Source organism: Fundulus heteroclitus, chromosome 7 (assembly GCF_011125445.2).
Source record: "Fundulus heteroclitus isolate FHET01 chromosome 7, MU-UCD_Fhet_4.1, whole genome shotgun sequence".
Lineage (NCBI taxonomy): Eukaryota > Metazoa > Chordata > Actinopteri > Cyprinodontiformes > Fundulidae > Fundulus > Fundulus heteroclitus.
In genome coordinates, this window is record NC_046367.1 from 33659380 (window position 1) to 33675772 (window position 16393).

General features: G+C 39.9%; 1 protein-coding gene across 4 annotated transcripts in view; it reads right to left on the reverse strand.

The window, feature by feature from the left end:
• Positions 1-7868: 7868 nt before the first annotated feature.
• The window catches only part of LOC105921930 (alsin-like), a 52290-nt gene continuing 43765 nt past the window's right edge, over positions 7869-16393 (reverse strand). For 3 of the 4 annotated variants that reach the window (XM_036139533.1, XM_036139531.1, XM_036139532.1), the window contains 6 exons: positions 16160-16339; positions 15991-16036; positions 13985-14046; positions 13245-13394; positions 12998-13094; positions 7869-8834 (listed from right to left, as the gene is read on the reverse strand). In XM_036139533.1, the coding sequence (XP_035995426.1) occupies positions 8796-8834; positions 12998-13094; positions 13245-13394; positions 13985-14046; positions 15991-16036; positions 16160-16339 (574 nt within the window). In that variant the 3' untranslated portion in view covers positions 7869-8795. Of the gene's footprint in view, positions 8835-12997; positions 13095-13244; positions 13395-13984; positions 14051-15990; positions 16037-16159; positions 16340-16393 lie in introns of those variants that run through there. The other variant, XM_036139534.1, reaches the window with a different exon arrangement.

Sequence of the window (16393 nt, forward strand, 5' to 3'; positions counted from 1 at the left end):
CAGAATCTCTGGTTGTGAAAAGTTTATCAAGCTGCGCTTCTCCAAAGAACAGCTTGCAGGTCTGTAAGAACGTTACAAGGAAAAGGTTTAGACCCCAAATGCTTTTCAGACACACTTTCAGTCCACAATTACAGGAACAAAGAGCTGGAAAAATGCTTTAGAGAGTTTAATATTCCATCACAGCAACACAATCTCACATAGAAAGACTTGAGCAATGCTTCACTCTCAGCTTTCTGCTTAAAACTTTATCAGAGGCTCCCAGGGCCTTTGGAGGAGGGAAAACCCCACAGCATCATAGTTCCTCCACCGTGCCCAACAGGAGACATTACATGCTTTCCACACATTTCCGTCCTTTGATTCTCACCAAATCCCCCCAGAGTGTTAGTTTCTGAAAATCTCAATCCTAGAAAAGATTCCTGGATCAATGTGAGCTTCTGTGCTTGTTTATCTCTCTGCTCTGTCTTCTCTAACCCCCAGTTGGTCGAGGCAGATGAGCGTTCACACTGAGCCTGGTTCTGCTGGAGGTTTTCCTTCCCGTTAATTGGAAGTTTTTCCTTTCCACTGTCACTTCATGCATGCTCAGTATGAGGGATTGCTGCAAAGCCATCAACAATTCAGACGACTGTCCACTGTGGCTCTACGCTCTTTCAAGAGGAGTGAATGCTGCTTGGAGAGACTTGATGCAACCTGCTGGGTTTCCTTAGATAGGAAACTTTTTGACCATTCTGGAGGATTTGATTGAATTTGACTTTGGGAAATGCCTTGAGATGAAGTGTTTCATGAATTGGCTCTAATTGAATTAATCTAATCTGAACAGAGCTCATTTTCCAGGTTAATCCACCAGTAAAATTGAGCAACCCCCCCCCCCCCCCCCCAAAAAAAAAACAAAAAAAAAACAAGAGATAGAAAAGCACTTTTCCAGACATCCTCCTCAACAACCAGCTACCATCTAACATTTGTTAGACTTGCTGACCAAAAATGCCACTTTTTGCCGCAGTTCTCTCAAAATGAGCTTTGGAGACAGGGCCGGATTATCCATAAGGGCCAGTGGGCACCAACCATGGGGCGGGGGTGTGTGTGTGTGTGTGTGTGGGGGGGGGGGGGGGGGGGGGGGGGGGGGGGGGTGGTAGCACGACATGACACATGCTTTAAAAATATATTTTTCATAAATTGCTATATTATTTACTTGAAATTGTTGAAAGACCATGCATTATTCGTTTTGTGAACACTGATGTCACAATAATAATAAATGATAAATAAACCAAGATTTTTTTGATTTCAACATTTAAAAATGAGATATTTGAATATTGCTCACTGCTCATATGCCTACATGTAGTTGTGTAAGTTAGTAAATAGTAAATTACATTACAGAAATCCCCTTGATTATGTCTGATGTTTTTGACCGGAGGACAGCACTGGTAAGGGGAAGGGGGGGAGGGGGCATTTGAGGTATAGTGCCCAGGGGCACCACATTGTCTTAATACGGGCCTGTTTGGAGATATTTTTATTGTCTCCCTTCTGCTCACTGTGCAAAGTGGCAAAACTTCTCTCTCTGCGGCTCGTCTGTTGCACTAATTATTGCTCTGACTGTAAATACGGGCAGCAGGTTGAGGTGGGTAGCCGCTTTAAGAAGCCATTTCCTGCCTTACACGAACAGCATGTTCTCTTGTTTTTCCCATTTTGAAAAGACGACCTTTGCTTAACGTCAAGTTTACCGACACAAAGTCACAGAGATCATCAGTTGTCGACCACTCTGACCAGCTATATTAATTACAACTACGCTTCAGAGACATCCGTTAAACAGGGATTGTGAAGCGTGATTGTAAAGTGGGATAAATGTGCTCAGTTTGCAAAAAACAAACAAACACATTTCCCCCTTTTTTTTACCCCGAGAGATTAATCCTTACCATAAGGCGCTGCATCAGATAGATTTTTCTTCGCAGAAGCAGCTCTTTGAGACCTAAATAACAACCAAACCATCAGTCAGCGTCTTTTCTAAATTATCTGGTAAAAAAAAAAAAAAACTCATTTTGATAATCTGACTTTCCTTATGAAATTATGTTCATATCCTGGAATATTGTCAGGATCTTAATCCATCATTTAATCCTTTTTACTGACTTGAGGCCAAACTATTATTTGCTGCTCATTAAACAATGGGTGATGATGGTGGGAAACCTGCAGAGCTTTATTTTTACAGTTTTATTTGGGGGGCAGAAACCAAACATAAAGCCAGCTGGAGTATAACACACCCCTGCAGACTCGCAGCTCTCCCTTCATGTGGATTCATCTGTGCAGCTTGTAGACACGGTCAGCACCGGCCTCCTCACAGACTTCCGCTGTTTGCACTGCAGGTGAGTTCACCCTCACCTTGCTCTGGTCACTTTCTGCAGAAACAAATGTTATATGGCAGCGCAGCGATGCGCCACTGGCGCCCTCTGGTGTCCATTTGCCGTCATTACTCGAAAAGTTGGAGAAAACCTGCAGCCTGAGTAGCTAAATGGTTTAGATTGAAGAGATATTGACCAATAAATAAAATAAATAGGATTAAGTAAATCTGAACGCTTCGGCCCTTTGCTTTGGTTGCACTTTATAGAATAATTGAAATCATAGATGGTGGAGCAATGTATAAAAATATGCAACCAGCCGTCATAAATGTAATTTACCATTTGTAAATGTGAGCTTATACTTATACTACAGGTGTGTTTTTTTTTTAAAAGCTTCAATGTCAATTGCTGGCCCTTAATGGAGGTATCCGCCTTTCAGTTAAAAATACCTTTTTATCTTTATATTAATTTTCCTCCAAGCACACAATATTTTTAAAGTGGCATGACTAGTTGTACATTTCGCTGATTTTCACTAATATTCTGCCTTGTCCTCACACCCGGACATCATTTTGATCAGTGATCAATCAGAGCACAGTCACAACTTTAGGAGGGAGAAAAAAAAAACCAAGGAGAGTATTTGAGAGATGAACCATCCTTCAGTTGATTATCTGCTGCACAACAAAGTTTTCACTCAATAATTTTGTTCGTTTGGACAAAAGACACGTGTTTTTTAGAAAGGAGGAGGACTCAGATTCCTCTGCAGCCTGGATTCATCTCTCCAGGAAGTTTTCACAGCAACACTTGCGACCCAAACAACCCACATCTGACCCATCTGGCCCATTAGTGACCTTTAATGGACCAGTAGCATCATTGATCTGAACAGTTTATAAACCTGGTACTTCCAGCCGTGTTCAGAACCGGAGAGGATAAGAGGCCCAACATCAAGAGAAGTCCAGTTCCTGAAGGACCTAGGAGCGTCATGCCATGTCTACATCAACATATTGTTAGTGCAGGAATGTTTTATTTTACCCTTTTCATAGAATCAGCTAAAGAAATGGAAACAAATTCCATCTTTTCGGCTGATTACAGAAAAGGTAAAGGATCCGATTTATGACAGTTTCTTATCAAAGTATTTATTCTTCTTGATCCGTTGTAATGCTGTCATTACAGAAACATACTTTAATGTATTGTTACTGATATTTCATGTGACAGACGAAGACATACAGGCGCTGGTCACATAATCAGAATATGACACAAAAAAGTAGATTTCGTTTCATTAATACCATTGAAAAGGTGGAACTTGTATATTGTATTCATTCATTACTCACAGACTACTATAGATGAAGTGCTTATTTCTTTTAATTTTGATGATTACAAATGACAACTAATGAAAACCCCAAATTCAGTATCTCAGAAAAATAAGAATATTACTTAAGAACAATACAAAGAAAGGATTTCCAGAAATGTTGGCCAGCTGAACATCACAAACATGAAAAGTAAAAACATGTTCAGCACTGAATACTTAGCTGGGGCTCCTTTGGATCTAAAAATAAGTAAAATGTTCTTAAACTTAGTGTATTTGTCCTTGATTTGAGCAGGTAAATAAGATTATCTGCCAATGGAATGAGTATTTTAACCCCTAAAATAAGATAATTAGACATACTGCACTTGAAATGAGATGATGGAGATGAGTTGTTCCTATTTTAAGTGCAAAAATCTTATTCCATTGGCAAATCATCTTATTTACCTGCTCAAATCAAGGACAAATACACTCATTTTAAGAACATTTAACTTATTTTTTAGTTCAGTTGTTGCAGTGTGGTGCTGCTCAGGTGTTATGAGAGCCCAGGTTGCTCTGATTGTGGCCTTCAGCTGTTCTGCATTGTTGGCTCTGGCGTATCACAGCTTCCTCTTTACAATGACCCACAGATTTTCTCTGGGTTCTCTGGTTGCTGGCCAATTAAGAACAGAGATTTTATGTATGTCTAAAACTTCCTGACATATGGTCTGTGTCTGGTGGTTCTTGAAGCTCTGCCTCCAGCTGCAGTCCACTCTTTGTGAATCTCCCCCGCATTTTTAAAAGGGTATTATATCAAAATCTTCTCCAGGGTGCGGTCATCCCTCTTGCTTGTACACTTTTCTCAACCACATCTTTTCTTTCACCTCTCTATTAACGTGCTTGGACACAAAGCTCTGTGAAAAGCCAGCTGTTTTTTTTTTTTTAATAGTGTCCTGTCTGACAGCAATGTGGCACTAAGAATTGTTGTCTTAATGCCAAAAACAGGCCAACAGATTTTACTTTCACAAATGGAGCCTTACTGCTTTTTGCCATACACTGCAAAAGCAGAACTAAAAGTAAGTGAAATTTTCTTGAAATCATTGTATTTTTCCTTGATTAGAGCAGGTAAATAAGACTATTTGCCAATGGAATAAGATTTTTGCACTTAAAATAGGAACAATTCATCTCTATCGTCTTATTTCAAGTGCAGGGTGTCTAATTATGTTATTTTAGAGATGAATTGTTCCTGTTTTAAGTGCAAAAATCTCATTCTATTGGCAAATAGTCTTATCTACCTGCTCAAATCAAGGAAAAATACACTAATTTCAAGACATTTTTTACTTATTTTTAGTTCCCATTTTGCAGTGTAGTGCTCCGCTTAATTTATGCATGTAAATAGCTTTATTAGAATTTATGCAGGGAATATTTCATGTTATATGGACACTACAATAAGAAAGTAGAAGAGACAAAGAAAGGGGAAAAAGGAGAAAAGGTGAAAGGAAGAGGAGATAAAAGGGAGAGAATGATAGAACAACACCAGTCTGCCTCTTTAGCAATGAACATTTGTGTCTTGCCCTCCTTGTCCAAGGTGTCAAAATCGTTTTTTGGACAACTGTCTAGTCAGCAGTCTTCGCCATGTTTGCGTCGCCTACAGAACTAGACAGACCATTTAAAGGCCTTTGCAGGCGTTTGGAGGTAATCAGCTGATTAGTGTGAGGCACCAGGCGTCTTCATTAATGGACCTTTTCATAATATTCAAATTTTCTCAGATACTGAATTGGGTGTTTTCATTAGTTGTCTGTTATAACCATCAAAATTAAAAGAAATAAACACTTGAAGTATATCAGTCTGTGCGTAACGAATGAATATAATACACAAGTTTCACTTTTTGAAAGGAATTACTGTAAAAACGATCTGATTCATGCCAGGTGGAGGACTCTGAGTTTGAGACTGCTGGTTTAGATCAAAACAATAAACCTGTGGTAGAGTGGCCTAGTCAAAGTCCAGGTCTAATTCATTAGGGATTCTGTGGCAAGATTTGAAAAATAATGTTCACAGATGGTCCTCGTCCAACCTGACAGTCGTTTTTCATTCATTACACAACGTTTGGACACATTGTGGAAGATTTAAAGAGGTGTGAGTACTTTTGCCAGGACGATTATGTTCACACAGAAACCAGCGACATTACAGACAAAAAGAAAATCAACCAGGGCACATCCCAGGAAGCAAAACAAATTTATTACCTCCCTTTTTTTTTTTTTTGCTCCCATGAATAAATCTCCACTTTAAATCCAAATATTCAACCATCAAACTAAACATTCAGTGCAGCTGATCAACTTTCTATAAAGTTATGAAGTTTAAAAAAATACAACCTTGGTTAGAAAAAAACATAATCACTCTCAGGACCATTCAAGTATGAAGCCTCCAGGCGACGTATCGGCGTATAAGGTGCTTCGGGCTGACGAGCTCGTCAGCCAATCAGAGCGACCGACGGCGAAATGCTTAACGACGGCGCAGAAACGATTTAAAATGGGCTAATCTCAGATTTCATCACTTTTAAGCCGGTCTCAGTCCCGGCGGCCGAGCCAGCAGCACCACAGCAGTCCTCCGGGAAAAAAATCAGAATCAAATAATGATTTAATCGATGTGTGAAACCAATATTTGATCATTTATACGATATAGAGGCTTTGCTCTGATCGTGTTAGTATAAAACGTAAAAAAGATTTAACTTTAATAACAGTGAGAATATGGTGACCGACCACATCAAGCTCCTTTGATGCAGCAGAAAACCAGAGACGATCGGATTATCCAGGCCAGATGTTTACATACACCCCCCAACCATCGTGGACATGAAGATCATTTGTTTTAACTTAAGGATTTATTGAGCCGTTTCTTTTCCTGCCAGGCTGCAATAATTAAACAATAAAAAAAAAAAAAATTGTGAAAGGTGGAAAAATGGCTGCACAGGTTTGTATTTAATGTAGATTTACTCTGATCCACACAGGCTCAAATATTTACATACACCCCTGACTGATACTTGGTAGAAGGACCATAAGCAGATTGCACCTTCACCAGACAGGTTTGTCTCCCTTAACGAGATTTTCAGATGTTTCTTGACTCAAATTAAAGGATTTTCCAGACATCTGAGAGCAAAAACAGTTTATCTAGTTGTTTTGGTTGAAATCACGAAACAGCATGACAGTTAGGGGCTCTGGGTTATAAATCAGCTTAACTTTATCATCTATAATATACAAGAAATCTGCATTACTATAAAAAGTGAAAAGTTTAGAGTTTGAGCGTTTTGACACAGACTAGACCGACAGGTCCAGTCAAATTCTGGGATCTAGGAAGGTCTGCAAGCTGAAAAAGCAGCAAAAGGGTGATTTCTATTTTTTTTAATGAGTTTATTTGTGGTTTTATCTCACTCAGTTTGACTAAATGAAAAATGAAAATCTAACAACAGGCGATAAAGAATGCATATTAAGAATAAATGAAGGGAAGAAAAATGTTAATTCTTTAGTAATTCAGAAGTTTTTTAATCATTTAGGGAAAAAAAGGATATACATATAGAGTCAGACATTTTAACTCAGTTTTCTTTTCTTCCACATTCACCCAGACCTCACAAATGCTGAAAAGAGTCCTGTCATGATCCCTGCTGGATATTTGAGAGTTTTTCTTATCAGAATTGGTATTGATTTGATTAAAGTTGATTAAAAATTATTAGTTTTTCTGGAAGCTGACTTCCTGGTTCCTAAATTTTTAAAATGGTTGATGTTGGCGTTTCTAGACGTTGCCAAAACCAGTTTTGTTGTGTGTTTGAAACCATTTTTCCAGCCTGAGCGCCTGACTTTAGTTAATGAGGAATCTGGAGGTCATCATCCTTCCTTACCTATTTGTAGTCTAATTGTCTAACTGTGGCCAACAGCTCAATATTTGCCCCGTGTGACAAATAAAAGTTACTTTTGTTTGCTGCTTTAAATGTGCTGATCAGTTGATTCTTGATTAGCATCTTGGTGGAGGCATACCTATTTATTCGAGCCCGGTCGTTGAATACTAAACCTGTATGGATTAGAGAAACGGTTCATTAAATTCAAACTTGGTCACTAATATTGCTTTTAAAATGAGTCTTTAGAAGCCTTTAATTATACGTGATGTCTTCATCCATGATGAGCGGGAGCAAACATCTGACCCCGACTGTTCAGTGTGCGTGAAAATATCAACATTTACAAACAATCTGGGCATAAATTGACATTTTCCTTTAAGTGCAGCAGTCTCCTGGGGGGTTGCAGTTACACGATATCCCTTTTTAATACAAAACTTATTTCACAACACATGTTATCTCCATGATCTGGCACAAACAGTAACATATATACATATATATATTAGTTCATATTTGAGTGCTGACGTATTCTGAGTAGAAGACGATGAGATCTATGAACTGCTTTGTTGCTTGTTATTTTAAATGCTTACATTTAATAAAAAAAATCTGCTGCATTTCTGCATCAATGTTATTTTTAAATACATTTTCTGTCATAAAAAAGGAAATTAGGGGTAAAAAAATTAGTTTACTCCCTTTCCAGTACATGTAACTGCTCTAATAATAATAATCTATGTGGGGTTGGTTTGTACCCATAAAGTAGCCTTTGACATTATATCTACTATTTCAAATGCTGCAGGTTGCTTTCAGGAAAATGTCAGTGCTATAAAAATATTTATTTTGATTTATATTTATTTCATTAGTGATTGCATAAATATATCTAATTTTTTTTAAAGTGATGCAGTCGTTTCCCTTTTTTTTCCCCCTCACACGTTTGGATATAAATATAAAAATTGATTAAACGACACAATACAGAAATCACAACATCTCAGGTTAATTTCTCTTCAGGGGGGAAGTTAAGATCCATCATTATGACACAGGAGCTTTGACCTTTCAATTACAATCAAGCATTTTTTGACCCAAAGTGCCGCGGACGTCGATGCGCGTGAACAGGCGTTACCAGTACGACCATTTCCAACAGCAGGGGGCGCTGTGCTGCTTCAATCTGCGGCGCCAAACACGGCGAGAGGGCGTGGCCTGGCAGCGGCGTCCGGCGTAGAGGTAGAGTAACAACGCTGCCCTCTCTCTGCTCTGCGTTGGAGCAGCTTCCAGCAGCAGGAAACCAGTTTTATTCCCAACGTACTGGGACCGCCGCCTACGTGGTCGACTCCTGTTGGATCTGGATGAAGCAGGCCTGCAGGAGACGAACACAATAACTCAAACCTGTTTTCCACCAGATTAACAGCAAAACACGTTTTGAAAGGCGACTCCTTTCGATATTAATTTGCCACAATTAATGACAGCGCTGATAAAGGAGAGTAAAAAAAAAAAAAAAAGTGTTAAAATAATAAATCCTTTCTTGCTGCAGCAGAATCCCACACTGATATATTTAGAGAAACACAAACGGTGGCGAACTGTTCATTAGAAAAACATCCACTCCTGTTTCCTAGCGGTACAAACATAAGCCCCATTTACACTACCCTTGTTAAACCGAACCATGCCAAGCTCGTTTCTGACGACCGTTTACACAACTGAGCTATATAATACACTGGAGTGCTGATTTTGCCGATAAACTGAAGTCACTGGCCGCCATCTTGCTACTCCCTACTCTCACAGAACCCCATAGGATTTGGTTCCAACAACAAGCAGTTTTCTGGCTGTGTGAAAATTTTCACAGGTAATTCTACAGTCAGTGGATGTACTAAGACTATCAATTACTAGGAAATTAGGTGCTGAAATATTTTACATGTTATTCATATTAAATATATGTATATGTATATATAAGTATGTGTATATGTATATATGTATATATATGTATACACATGTAAATATATGTTCTTGTATATTGTTATTTATATATTTATAAATGTTAAACATATATATTTAAATGAATAAAATGCAAAATATTTCAGCACATGACTTTCTCAGTACTTGATATTTTTAGAACATAACATAAAACTATATGGCATTTGACATTTTAAAAGTTTTAAGCCCCCCCTGAACATGAGAAAATCCTCGTTATTCGATGCTGTAGCGCACATATTCCCTAGTTACTGGAGGAAAATAGGGAGTACCAATATGGCGGCCGGTGGCTTGAAAGCGACTCGTTCAAACAGACGGTGATTAGCACTCCAGTGAATTATATAGCTCAGTGGTTCACACCTCACGCTATCCTGGTTCCTCGGCTCCTCCTCGCCTCCTAGTGACAATCTGCGGTACTACTGCTCTCTGAGATTGAAGGAGGAAATCAAGCAAATAAATATGTCGGTGCCCATAACATTCAGGCAGTTATGTTTGGTTATTTTTCGTTGTTTGTGGAGAGTCAGGCGAAGACGGCAAACTTTGGTGAATTTACTTGACGCAGTCGGCTTAATAATAATAATAATAATACTAGCTTCCCTACCATGCCACACGGTTTCCAGTGATGATTCTGCTTAGCAGTGTGATGAACCTCAGTGTCTGTCGATGTTTCCTGCGTCTGTAAATCCTTATTAGACGTTCGTTTGTCTTATCCACGTACCAAAAGCCGACTCTGTCTAACCATAACATCCTGAATGTTACGGGCGCCGACATTTTGATTTGCTCGGTGCCGCCTTAAATCCCAGAGAGCAGCAGTACCGCAGATCGCCACTAGGAGGCGAGGAGCAACCAAGGAACCGGGATAGTGTGGTTTGTAATCGGTCGTCTTGGCTTGGTTAACTGATCCGAGCTCAGACTGGTCTCGGCTCGGTTTAACAAGGGTAGTATAAATGGGGCTTTTGTTTTTCTAAAAACCGGGCCAGAAAAAAATTTAACTGGTCTGCATTTAGCGCGGGTCTGGCTCAGTTCAGTTCAGTTTGCGTTCCATTTACACTCGATAGTTATCTCGGTTACTGAGCTCAGACTGGTCTCGGCTCGGTTAAAAAGGGGTAGTGTAAACGGGGTAATAGGGTGACACAGAGGGCCCATTTGTCTTAGCCACTGCTCAAAATGGGAAAGACAAGAGAACATGGAATCGTGTGTTGATCTACAAAACTCTGTGGATAACTACAGGAAAATCACTCACCTAAACCCGTTCACATCTACAAACAGGACAATAATCACATAAAAACGTGAAAACAGCTGCAGCCAAACATTTATATCACACAGTTCCTCCCCAGAGGATGAATAAGGGTGCAGCGCCGGCGTACTGATTTTTAAATCTACAGTGTTTCTTTCCTATTTTCCTCGATCATTTCCCTCAAATTTATCAAAATTCCTCTGTGTTTTCCTGCAAAATCTCGGAGTATTGTCATCTCACGATATTTTAGTGTGACACTTGCTTCTCATTGGTCGGTTGTTCTCTGACGCGTTCAAATTCAGCGCTCTTATTGGTGGAAATTTGACCGCAAGCAAAACTTTAAAGAGCCGTTTTCGCGGGTGAATCTTGTAAACGACTTTTGCCCACAGTCCACTTGAATTAAACTCGTTCAGAGCCGCAAATGTCGCCTGGCCTTATGAAAATAGACAAGATGTAATTTTTGATAAAGATCTACTGTCGGAAATATGTTGTCATCGTTAAAGAAATGCCCTTTTATGTCTATTATGAGGTTTAAAAAAAAAAAAAAAAAAGAAGATGGATGGGATGTTGATATTTGAGGATAATGATGTACACACACAAAAAAAAAAGAAATCATAATGAAAAAAATATTGATTTAAAATTTAATATTCCTGGTATATTCAGCATCATTCTGTTGTGGAAAATTAAAAGCAATTATTTCAAGAAAAAAAAATGCTAAAACCGGCATTTATCATCATCATTATTACATTTAAACACCAGAATAAAAATATAATTTGTAGCCAAAGTTATTAAGAGCCACAGGTTGCAGATCCCTGGGCCATATGAAGGTAAACATTATGCATTTACTCGCAAATTTTACCTTTCAACTAGTATTTGTACATATTGTTTGCAATAAACAACATTTCCTTTGACCTTCTGAAGATCTTCCTTCTATTGTATCTTAAGTTGCTTATTTAATAGTGGACTGAAAGCTTAAGTGGCTGGAAATGGCCTCTAAGTGTAGACTAAATACTAGAGCTTCCTCCCTTCCAGACCCCAGGGGTGAAATTTGTGATGCTGTGGGCTTGTTTCTCATCAAGAGTTTTAATCTGGGCGTCTCAGAAAAAAAATAAACTGTACAAAATATATTATATTTAGATTTCAGAGCCAGAAAATCTGAATGGCTTTTCTGTTGCTCCCCAGGCGTTCAGGTTTTGTTACCCTGATGGGAGAATATAACAGGACTTCCTCTCTTAGCCCAGTGGATGCAGCAGAATCTACAATTCATGAGAAACCTCGACACACAGCTCAGGACTGAAATTGCTGTTAATGGCATACCGCGCACGTGACGTCACCGTCTCAAGAGCAACGCCCCTTTTGCCGCTTAGGTAGGGCATACAGGAGAGAACGTACGGATAACCCAGCTATTACAAGCGCAACAGAAACAGCGATATGACCGACTTAAAAAGACTGGAAAACTGGCCGAGTTGATGAACGGTAAGCTTTGTGTTTTTTTTCCTGCGCGGCGATCATGGCAGCGTCGGCCGTTTTTTTTTTTGTTGTTGTTTGCAATCACCGTCCAGGAATGGGTATATGTTTAATGTTTGTCTCATTTGAAATGTTTTTGAGTAAGCTATCCTGGTAGCAGGCTATCATGTTAGCGCCTGCTACCATGATAGCCTATATGCTATCATGGTAGCAGGCGCTTCTTTATTAACATGTCGGCCACCAAAATACTCTTACCTTGACTTGATGTCGCTGGAATTGGGTCAGGATGTTCTTCGGTTGTGCCCTTTCCTCCGACAAAATGCTTGCTACATATGTACGTGAATTTGGTAACTTTTTCCGGGTTGAACTGTTGTGTAGGCCGACCGCCCCGGTGTGCCCAGCGCACACATTTCTCCTTGGCAGTCTTGAAGAAAACATCCTTTATATGCGGCCGATCAGCGTACCTCGAGTCGCTGTTGCACGTTCCATAGCAACAATGTTTAAAAACCATGGTCTTAGATTTGGAAAAAGTTGTCGTTTACCGAGTAAAACCAAGGGTAACGTACGTCTCTTTTACAGCAAAACAGCGGCGGCTTTCCGGAGTTTGCCCCACTGCGTACCACGTGATGTGACGTCATCGTGACGTTGTGTTTCTAAAAATAGCTCGCGCGCGGTACCGCATTTTAGGGTTTATAGTTTGTTATGAAAGGCACACAGGACAGCAACAACCTCCTTGTAAATGCAGCTGTTATCTCAAGAGTGGGTAAGAAAGGGGAGGACCGGACAGATAAATCTATCGACGGTTCATCGCCGAAGTGTTTTCAGTGCGCATGTGTGCTGGAAGAGCTCACCTTCAGTGTTGTGAACATCAAGCCCATCTCTCCATGCTGAAGGTTGGGATCCATCAGATCTTCAATCAGGCAGACTTCAGCTCCCAGGTTCCTCACCCTGGAGAGAGGAGCGAGCAGCAAAAAAACGAGGAACAAGCTGTCAAAAATAACCCGTGTGCGTTTGAGATCCGACGGTAACTAGACTACTAAGCACATAAAAGCCAGCTACACCCGTGGTGCTTATGAATCCTGAGCCGTGTGTGTGCACCTCGCTCGGAGCACCACGTAGAGGAAGAGGGGGAACAGGTCGTCCATGCACCACAGGAAGTCCCCGGCCAGCAGGGGCTTCACCTCCAGCGTGAGCTCCTCAAACGTCCTCTGGATCACCATCAGTTTATCTGACGGCGTAAACGTGGTGCTGCGTGCAAAGGATCAGCTTGTTACTAATTTGAACAATGTCGTGTCCGCATCATAGCTCATCTATGATTGAACTTGACTTTGTAAAGTGCCTTGAGATGACATGTTTCATGATTTGGCGCTATATAAATAAAATTGAATTGAATTGAATCTATGGTATTAAACATCATGTAGATCTAAACGTGTCGCCATAAACTCCACATCTCTGGACAAGCGGTCCATCTACACTGCAAAAATTGATTTAAAAATAAGTAAAATGTTGTTGAAATTTGTGTTTTTGTCCTAGATTTGAGCAGGTAGATAAGATTATCTGCCAATGGAATGAGTATTTTGACCCCTAAAATAAGATAATTAGATATACTGCACTTGAAATAAGATGATGGAGATAAATTGTTCCTATTTTAAGTGCAAAAATCTTATTCTATTGGCAGATCATCTTATTTACGTGCTCAAATCAAGGAAAACGACACACATTTTAAGAAAATGTTACTTATTTTTAGTTCTGTTTTTGCAGTGTATTCAGGCACGTCGCCGTTCATTATATCTGACCACTTTTAATTATGCTTTGTTTATTCTCACACGGAGGCTTACCTGATTTGCTGGAGAGTCTCGACGGCAGAAACGAAGCAGGCATCTTTACTGCTGGAAACAATCTGTGAAGAGCGCAGAGGAGAAAACGCGATAATTAAATACGGTTCAATAAAAGCTGCAGATGCCTTTGGCCGATTGCCACTTTATCAAAAAGTCTTTACTCTCTCCCTGAACCTTTTCACACCAAAACCAACGACTTAAGCGTATTTCATGGGGTTACTGTGGATTTAAATCTTCTTTATTAATAGAAATCTGAAAAGTGTGGCATGCTTTTTTATTCCCTGCTCGGGCCAGAATAAGACAAAAAAAAAGCTCCCCTTCCACCAGGCTTCACTGTTTGGGGGATTGCATGTTTTGTTGTCTGTTTTTGCATTTATTCAATGCTGATGTCATCAAACCAGAGCATCCTACATATCTTCTACATGAGTGGTTCCCAACGCCCTGCATGTTTTGGGCGTCTCCTTGTTGCCATACGTCTGACTTTAACGAATGGATGATTAAGAGGCTTCTGCAGCCCTTGGTCATATTCATGTGTTGTAATCATTTGAATCAGCCGAGGTGGAACAGAGACATCTAAAATATGCTGGACAGGGGTACCTGAGGACCAAGGTGGGGAACCACTGCTCTATACGTGACTGCTGTAAACTGAAAATGGGCCTTCCTCTGGCTTTAACCCAGCCAATAGCAGTCTTCTTGCCAGTTTTTTAAAAGACCAGATTTGTAGAGGTTACAGCGAATAATCTCCCACCTGAGCAGCGGATCTCTGCAGCTCCTCCAGACTAACCAACTGGTGCTTGGCTTCTCTGACTGATGTTCTCCTTACCTGTCCGTTTAGCTGGACGGTCATCTGCTGGTAGGTTCTTATAAACAATCTCTGCACTAAACTTCTCCACTACGTCCCTCCTGGCCTCTCAGCTGAGTTCATGCTGCTAACAGTCGTGAGATGATTCTTAATATCCTACTGAGCTATATTATACACTGGATTGCTGATTTTGCCGAAAAACTGAAGTCACTGGCCGCCATCTTGCTACTCCCTACTCTCACAGAATCCCATAGGATTTGGTTGCAACAACAAGCAGTTTGAAAACGTTTCACAGGTAATTCTACAGTCAGTGGATGTACCAACACTATCAACTACTAGGAAATTAGGTGCTGAAATATATGTTTTTGTATATTGTTATTTATTTTTATTTATATATATATATATATATATATATATATATATATATATATATATATATATATATATATATATATATATATATATATATATATATATATATATATATATATAAATAAATAAATAAAATGCAAAATATTTCAGCACATGACTTTCTTAATACTTGATAGTTTTAGTACATAACATAATAGTATATGGCATTTGACATTTTAAAAGTTTTAAGCACCCCCTGAACATGAGAAAATCCTCGTTATTCGATGCTGTAGCGCACATATTCCCTAGTTACTGTGTGAAAATAGGGAGTACCAATATGGCGGCTGGTGGCTTCAAAGCGACTCGTTCTAACAGCGGACTATAGCACTCCAGTGTATAATAGAGCTCAGTGGTAGTACCCCCCAATAACGAAAAAGAAATCCTTTCTGCTTACAGGTGGTCGCCAGCGCTGTTATTTTGATACGTTTATGAACCCCTCAGACTTCTGAGACCTTCGCAGAACAGCTGGATTTATACTGAGGTTAAATCACACAGTGGACACTGTTTACTGATTGGCTGACTTCTAAGTTTATTGGATTTTCTCTAGAGGTATCAGAGTAAATGGGCTTAAAAAAATAAATAAATGCTAAACACACTTTTGTCAAAAAGAATTAAAACCATCTATCGTTTTCCTCCCACTTTACAACTCACCTCTAACTTTACGTTATTGGTAAAATAATAAAAACACATTGAAGTCTGTTGTTGTTACGCGACAAATGTGGAAACATTTAAAGTGTATGAACCCTTTTGAAAGGCTCTGTGAGTGTGAAAGCTGAAAGAAACCATGTCTGACCTGTTTTTTCTCCCCCAGGATGGACATCCAGTGAGGCCAAAACTTCCTACGAGTGAAAAACCAAAGAAAGAGCCTCAGATGATCAGTCAGCATAACCAACATCTACCTCTGTAAGGCGGCGTATGAGGAGAGAAAACATGCACAGGTGTGTGTGTGTCTGCACACTGACTCCTGCACTCCCAGGAAGCTGAGGAGCGACTGGTCGGGCTGCTTGTTGAGTCGGAGGACGCGCTCCCAGTACAGCGCCTCCTCTTGCTCCTGCTGCAGACAGTACAGGGTGAAGAGAGGAGGGTAGAGTCGGGGCAGCAGCAGAGGGAGGAGCAGAGACGAGCAGCTCACCACCAAAACGCTAAAAAAAAAAGGAAAACCAAACGACATTTAGGACCACGTCATAACGTCTACA